The 8,265-nt window shown below is 42.5% G+C and overlaps 1 protein-coding gene across 2 annotated transcripts; it reads right to left on the bottom strand.

The window, feature by feature from the left end:
- Positions 1-505: 505 nt before the first annotated feature.
- Positions 506-7,477, bottom strand: tbx3a (T-box transcription factor 3a). Of its 2 annotated transcripts, none has more exons than XM_062434317.1 (7): positions 7,086-7,477; positions 5,673-5,955; positions 4,948-5,094; positions 3,810-3,886; positions 3,219-3,376; positions 2,001-2,638; positions 506-1,006 (listed from the first exon to the last, which is right to left on the bottom strand). In XM_062434317.1, exons 1-7 carry the CDS (start codon positions 7,475-7,477, stop codon positions 545-547), a joined length of 2,157 nt encoding a protein of 718 aa, XP_062290301.1. In that variant the 3' UTR covers positions 506-544. The 2 variants fall into 2 exon arrangements, with proteins under 2 accessions (XP_062290301.1, XP_062290302.1); XM_062434318.1 differs by having other exon boundaries at positions 5,688-5,955.
- Positions 7,478-8,265: the final 788 nt, after the last annotated feature.

Raw genomic sequence — 8,265 nt, 5'->3', positions numbered from 1 at the left:
AGAGGCTGGGGGGCATACATGCAGTTTGGCCAATTAATCAATTAATCGTGTACAACAAAATACAGCAGTCTTTCAAAAAAGGTAGGTTAAACGGTAGTGAAGTCAAATAAGTCAAAACCAAATTCAGAGTGCATATTAAAACAAAATTCTCCTCGTGTACAATAAAGTTAAAGGAGACAGGACACAGCAGCAACTTCTCCTAAATCTGCAAGTCACACCCATGCCAACTTTTCAGTTTCAATACTTGTACGGTATTCAAATGACAGGATAAAAGTGTGGTTTAATTTAACAAAAACGTTTCAACAAAAACAAAAAGGTATCAGGTGTGTATTAACCAAAGTGCATTTCAGAAACTAAAACAGTTCATTTTTTTTTTATTTAGTTTTTTTTCTTTCCTTTTAAAACCTGCATTAATCTACGAGGGTGTCCTCCTACTGTTAGTGTCTTCATCACCGTCAACACTTTCATGACAACGAAACGAGAAGCAGGTGGTGTGTTTAAAAAAAAAAAAGAAAAAGAAAAGAAAAAAAAGAAAAAAGCACTCCTATGGGGACCCGCTTCGTGGCCTGTCCTGATTCGAGTCCAGTCCACTGACCAGGCGCTGGATGCTCTGTAGCTCATTGGCGGCGTCTTTCTCTGTGCAAGTTTTTGGTGACACGGAAACCGAGCCGGAGGATATGGTGGACGAGTGGCTGGTCACCTCCGATGTAGAATCCAGGGTGACAGCAGACACGGGACTGGCTGGGACCATGCCGTCCCCTTTCAGCTCGGCCCCGCCGCCGGCCATGGAGGAGGGCATGGCTGTGGTGAGCAGCGTGCTATCCGGTACCGTCATGGGAAGGGAGTAAGGGCTGTACCTGAGTCGGGGGCGCACTGCGTTCAGGAAGGGATGCCGGTGCACCGAGGAGGAGGCAGCGGCGGCGGCGGCGGACGAAGCTGCTGCAGCTGCTGCCATGTACGTGTAGGGATAAGGGAACAAACTACCAAACGGGGACATGGCAATGCCCTGTGGGAGAAGGGAGATTCAAATTCAAACACGTATAATAATAATAATACAATTTACTATAGGTCAAAAAAAGAAAAGTCGAAGAGAAATGCATTGTGATAAACTGTTTCCCCAGATCCCTGCGAATATGTTTTGGATTAAAGTGGAACAAATGGGTGAAAATAATGATGCAAACAGAACTGCTTCGGGCAGTTCATGTACTTTACTTCCACTGTCCTCAGTAAACATTTTTCTTAAACTTGTAATGCGTTGTCACAACGCTAATGACACTCTCTAAGTAGATCTGCCAATACTGAATCAGCCTGTCATGCTCTCAATGCTTCCATTCACGCATGTTTTCACAATCGAAATAGTCCCAACAAAATATTCTGCAGCAGAGCTTTGCCACCCGGCATGTAAACAGCTTTGGTGCTTGCTCAAGAATTTCTAATGCATTTAAAAATTCCCCACGTCTGATCCCACAATCAAACAAAAGTTTGTCTGTTCTAACACTTGTCTTGACAATAAAGGGGGGAAGACAAATTTGTTGTCTATTAAACCATACTGTTGTTTACCTCTCCGAGCCAATGAGGCATTTTAATACTCTACATTGTGGCACTATCACACAGACTTAATGAGGTCATATCAAAAAGGTTGCCTAACACCTTTAGCTGTTGCAAGGTGTTCTTTGTCTCTCCAAGTATGTTTTTTTTCCTGTTTTTAATGAGTGATAGTTATACTAATATCCATCACAACAATGCCAAAAGAAAGTCATAAAACGTGGTCTGTAACAGCCTAGTCAGTCAAACTTTACTTTGAATACGTTTGGCAATAAAACAAAACAACCGCACATACACAAACACAGCTTTAAAAAAATGATGAGAGCATTAAGGGCATTTCAATATCTAGCACATTAAATCTGGCATATAGGCCTCTGAGGCCTATAGTACTATAACTCAACATGTACTTTATACTATGCTACAAGTAGGCTTATGCTCAAGAAAACTGGTTTTACCTGTGATGCCAAGACATGTTGCTGCAGATGGAAAGGTAGGCCTGGCGTCAAGGTTTGCTGAGGTGATGCCATGCCCGTCGTGTCCATGGCGTTCACCCCTTCCGTGGACACAGCTGCCAATAGTGGCCCCATGCCCGCGGCCATGTTTGAGAATGCGCCTCCCATGTTGAACTGACTGGGGTGCAAGAGAAACGGATGCGCGCTCCCTAGGTGATTGAAAAACTGCTGTCCTGTTAGACCTGTTGGAAATCCAAAGTTATGCAAGTGGCTGTGGCCTATGTGCGGGCTCTCAGTCTGTACAGTCAAAGGCATGAAACTTTCCTTGCTTATTGATCTGCACTCGTCCGTTTTTGGCTGGTCCAGGTTTGGGCTCTTGAGGTCTTCTCCAGAGCGGGTAGTACTGGAGATGACTGTGATGGGGCTCTGCCTCGAGTCTGCCTGGCTTTTCTCAGTCCTGGGGCCGCTATCGCGGTTTCTGCTAGTAGAATCACTGTTACTAAAGGAGTGCCCCTTAGCTGGGCTCGCCTCATGGTCCTTTCCATCCTCTGTAGTTGTGGAAATCTTGCTGGAGTCCGGACCATCTTTGATGTGTCCGTCTTTGCTCTCGTCGTCGCTGTCCTCATCGCTGTCGCAGAAATCTGTCCGAGAAAGAAGATTAGAATGTCAGTTGTCTTTCTGCACATAGTATAGGTGTATCAGAAAATTGCAAATTCACATTGTCAACCATTGCAGTTGGCTCTCACAGGTGGAATATGAAATATAGACCTGCAGGGGACTTACTTGTCCACACTGGTGACTATGTTTGGTAACATATCCTATAATCTGGCCCATAACGTCAATTTCCAGCTGTTTCCAATAATATTTCGATGTGTGCTTCACATTAGAAAGCTGCATTTTTGTATTTGTTGATTTTTATTATTCGTGCTTTGCAGATTAATTGGTAACAGACTGATGTCATCTCGATGTTTCATCCTTTAGTGAGTACTTTCATTTTTTAAGGTTTTATTGTTGTGTTGAAACTGTTAATTAATGGGTAGTCTCAGAATATATTGAAAGCATGTACATGGACTGTGTCTCTCTCACATTCATTAAGTTTACTCTTATTCTACACGTCACAAATACCTTGTAAAACGTCTTGCCACAAAAGACATTTTACGATTTAACACACGACTTGTGAGCGGAGGGAGCTGTGACCGACTGTGGGGTCTGTCCGCCTACCTTTCAGGTGTGGGGGGCCCACGGTAGACACGGCAGGGGACGAGGCCTGGCCGAAGCACTTAAAGGAAGCCTGCTCTCCAGAGGAGTCGTCTGAAGCCCCGTTCTCCTTTTTCTGCTGCTCCTCGTATGAGCGAATGGACTGCAGGGCCAGCTGTTTCCTGTGCACAAGTACCCAGGTTATTATTGGTGGTCGTCACAACTCAGGTCAGTAACGGTATGCAGTGTAGCATTGTGAATGGTGAATGGAAGCTTATTACATCTGAGACCTGAGATTCATAATTAGATCTTCACCTGTGCGGCAGGTGAGAATCCAAGGTTTTTTACATAAATGAATAATTTTAAATATTAATCAGAAAGTGAAGATCGTAATAGAAACAACCCAATGAAAGCTTCCATACCACCAGTGCTTCGATTTAAGCATTTCATTGAAGTCTACTTGGCTATTAGATTAGAAACCGTGAATAGGCAGACTCCCTGCGGGGTAATGTGGAAGCTTTGACGCGGGTTTAATCCAGCGAGATCACTGTCTGTTTCAATTTATAAAAAACATCTGACTTTTTTTTTTTTTTTTTGTGATGCACTGTTTCTTACCTCTTTTCCCGTCTCCCATTGCCAGTGTCACGGAATCCCTTGGCAAATGGATTATGGTCAATTTTCAGCTGGGTTATCTGAAATAAACCAAATGATTTTTTTGTAAATATTAACAACTGTGTTACAATTGCAGGTGAAGCACCGAAGCTGGAGCTCATTTCTGCAAGTTTACAATACAGTACGTGGAGTTTATTGTCTCAACAGGCTAAAGCTACAACATATTTTTGGTTTCACCGAAAAAAGGAAACAGACATAAAACAAAACAGGCGAGCCCACAACGCACACAAATAGCACGCAAGCTCCCCTTCTTTTTTTTGGGCACGTTTTTCCACCAGCGTAAGTCAGTGCTGTTTTTTTTCTCTTTTCTTTTTCTTTTTTTTTTTGGTTAAAAACTTTTGCAATACTTTATTCTCACACCACCTCCTCTCTGATTTCTGGTATGTTACCACTACACGTGGGAGAGGGAGGGAAGGAGGGAGGGAGGGGGGAAGAAGAGGGGGTGCCATCATTTCCGAGCAATATCAAAGAGCTGAGGAGATGATTTTTATTAAGTGTATGTCTTAAAGAGTAAAATGCTACCATGCAGCCACAGTCCGACACAAACAAACGGCCCCCTCCCTTTTTTCTCCCCTTTTCCTCCATTGAGCTTAGTGTTGCACTTCTACTTTTTCCTCATTTCTCGACCCCAACCCTTTTAGTTGTACACACACACACACACACGCAGAGAGAGAGAGAGAGAGAGAGAGAGAGAGAGAGAGAGAGAGAGAGAGAAGGAGAGAGAGAGAGAGAGTCTGGGTCTGTGCCAAATCCTTTCCACGTGATTAAATAAAAGGAAGATAACCTGTATAACATTCCTCAGAATTATTACTTTCCTACCACAGGCCGGTGAATATGGCACTTACTCGCAACATCATCCCCCCACTATGATACTCCACTCTCACAGGCTCCAACAAATATGACGTCTTTCATATTTTATGACAACAAAATGGTGCAGAGCGTGAAAGACAGGGAGAAGAGAGAGAGAGAGAGAGAGAGAGAGAGGGAGAGAGGGTCTGACAGGGGTTGAGCATGCACCAGCTATATTTGAACAAATATTCAGGATATAACGCTAAGCCTGTGAGCTATAATTGTGCCTTACCTTGTCATTTTGATAAGCAGTCACGGCAATGAAATCCGTTTCAGGAAAAACATAAGTCCTGAAGGTGCTGTACGGGAGTTTGAGAATATCGTTGGCCCTCACAATGTGGAATCGAGGCTGATATTTATGCATCGAGTTAAGTATAGTCTGCAACACACATAGTCACACAAAAGATTAGTGTAATGTTCATGCTACACTGACATTTGTTATCACAGAATTACAGAATATGTATTGCACACCCCCCCCCCCTGCCCCCGAAATTCTATCTAAAATTAGAAACCAGAAATCACACCATTATCAAGAATTAAAAGTGATAAATAACTTTTAATTGTAAAAAATTGTAAATCGTTTTATAAAATGTGTTGGAGTGAATTTTGGTGCAGATTTCTGAATATATTTTCAGGTCCATAAAGCAGTTACAGAATATGGATTGAAACAGATAATAGATTAATTACCTTGTATATTAATTATAATAATTAAAAATAGTAGTTACAGAAAAAGATAATTTCAAAATCAATTACTTTTGTAAGTTTTTTTTTTATTTATTTTTTTTAATGGTGTTATTTCGGGCAAGTCTTGCTCCAAAAAAAATGAATTTGAATTTTCATGGGCCACCCTAGTTAAATAAAGCCTCAATAAAATACAAGTAAAAACATCACAATACACATTATTATGACACGTTGGTAATAAAAGGGTAAGTTGATAAATAGGAAAATTTGACATACATTAGTTGAACTTACAAATCCATGCTTGTCGGAGATGTTGTTTGTCAGCTTGAGTTTGTGAAAATTGACGACTTTTGACATCCATTGTTCACCAGTAGCCGGACTGTCCGGGTGAATGTACATCCTCTTTGGCATTTCGGGGTCGGCTTTCCCCGCCACCATCCAGCGGGAGTTATGAAATTTGTACCTGCAGTCGTCGGCAGCAACAATATCCATCAAGAGAATATATTTGGCCTTCTTGTCCAGACCAGTGCACCTCACTTTGAACGGAGGGAACATCCGCCTGTGTGACAAAGAAAAGCAAATGATCAGCAACTTATCCAACAAACAATGGATAGAATATCACACAATGTAAACAAAAAGCCATAACATATTTTAAAAATTGACATTTAATCTAAATTGATCATGTGATGCAGCCGATGGCCTGCTCTCAATTTTTCTGACAGTCAGCCGAAAAGTATAAACTGTCCCACAAATAAGCAGCTAAATAAACGCTATAATAATAATGTTCTTCCTCTAATTTATCTCCAATTAAGCCTATAAGACAACACGTCAACGCTGCTTGAATGCTCTCTTGATTTTTAATGCCTTGGAAGGCCTACACACAGCCAGCCATCTTTGTATACTGTGATTGTGATGATGACGAAAATAATTTAGTCAGAGCACACACACACACACACACAGACACACACACACACACACACACACACACACTCACACACTCTCTCTCTCTCTCTCTCTCTCTCTCTCTTTCTCACTCTCTCACTCTCTCTCTCCCAAAGTTGACATTTCAGTGGAGTAATCCGTCAGCATACAGCTTTGACAAACTGGGCACAAATATTCACTACCATTTTAAGAAAGACTGATAATTTTTAATTGTTTTATCAGTAAATTGTAGATCAGTGAATTTGACAGCCATTGCAACTATAGTGTAGGCCTAATAATAGTAAAAACAGCAGTTACAGCCCTAATCCCTGTTATTTGACCAAATAATATAAAACCTAACAACTCATTTCCAGTCATTAAAGATCTGTTTGTCCACATGTTATATTTTAGCAGCCTTCTGTCTTTGCAGGCTGTTTTTAACACGCAGGAACTTTTACCTCAGTTTATTTCTACCAAACTGAAAATCTATTGAAAACATATCATGACGCAGTGTTGGTCGCATCTACATAACATTTATCCTGTAATCTAAGTTTTATTAATACAAATGAGGCTAATAGAAAGACTTGTAAGCTTTGTATAAATTAAAATGTTGACTAGGGGGAATTGAGATATACCATCAGTGGCATATGAATAATAAGTCCTCCAACATGACTTGTCAATATGCACAGCAGGCTTCTTTGTGAACAATCACTTTTGGGATGAACACACACACTCACACGAAAAGAAAAAAAAAAAATTTAGATTCACCTTCCAGATTTCGTGATCACCATCTCGGTGCCTCTCTTATGGAAGAGTTCCCAAAGCTCCTTAGCTTCCAGGTGAACTTTAGGGTCGTCCTCCACCTCTTCCTCGGGCTCTAAAGTCTTGAGAGGCCTGAGGTGGGCGGCCGCAGCCTGGTGCCCCAACGAAGAGAAGTGGAGGCCGGTCTCCGCAGCTCCCAGCAGCTGGTCCATGATCGGCTTTCCCAGCGCGCCCGGCAGAGAGAGGGAGCCGCTGGGAGGGAGAGCCAGGGCCGGGAAGAACGGAGGCTGGTGACCCAGCATTGCACTCATGGCAAATTCCGGACCCCGGTGAGGTATAAACGGATGATATGCCATACTTGATCCCTGTATGACTGGATCTCTCATCAGGAAGTTCATCCAAGTGCAGGCACCAACTGTACTGAACGACAGTTCGGATTTGAAACAATATATCTACAACAGTGATGCCTGCGCACAAGAAGAGCAACCGGAGACAAAATAAAAAAGGGGGAAAATAAATCTGAAGTTGGAAAGCTTTTGGAAATTCCCCCTTCAACTCTGCAGAAATAAGCATCCACTTCTTTTTCACAAGTTGCTTGGAAATCTCTACAGTCGATTGCTGGATTTGGATCAAAAGTCTGTAAAGAGAAATGTAAAAATGTTCTCCATTAATCTTCAAGAGTGTTGCGAGTCCGATTTTCCTCAGAGTCTGAAGCACATCGGACACCTCTGTGCGTCTCGCTGTCTTGCGGACATTAGTCGAATTAAACCAACTCGGGTGAGTCACTTAATTGACTGCAGTGCATTCTTTCTCTTCTGCTGCTGTTTACAATATCGGCATTCCTGTTAAAATGCGTTCCTTCTTATTGGCTTCAGTCCTGCAGCGAGGGCGACGTGTTGAAATATTTCGATAGCGCCGAATAATCCCCCTGCCTTTACTTGCTCCGGACATGCACCCTCACACACACACATATAGCCTGCACACTTTATTCCTCCTCTCTCTTTCACGCACGCACACACATTTCAGGGAAAGACGTGTGCAGAGAAAGAAGTCCGCTGACGGCCAAGGAGAGGGGGAGAGAGAGAGAGAGAAGAGAGAGAGAGAGAGAGAGAGAGAGGTGGTAAGGTCCCAGCTCCGTGATTTTCCTAGCGCCTCTGTGGCCCATAGGGCTTCATACTGTATGGAT

This window comes from Scomber scombrus, chromosome 15 (assembly GCF_963691925.1).
Source record: "Scomber scombrus chromosome 15, fScoSco1.1, whole genome shotgun sequence".
Lineage (NCBI taxonomy): Eukaryota > Metazoa > Chordata > Actinopteri > Scombriformes > Scombridae > Scomber > Scomber scombrus.
Note: the sequence above shows the minus strand (reverse complement) of the source record. Positions and strands in the feature narration are given on the sequence as shown.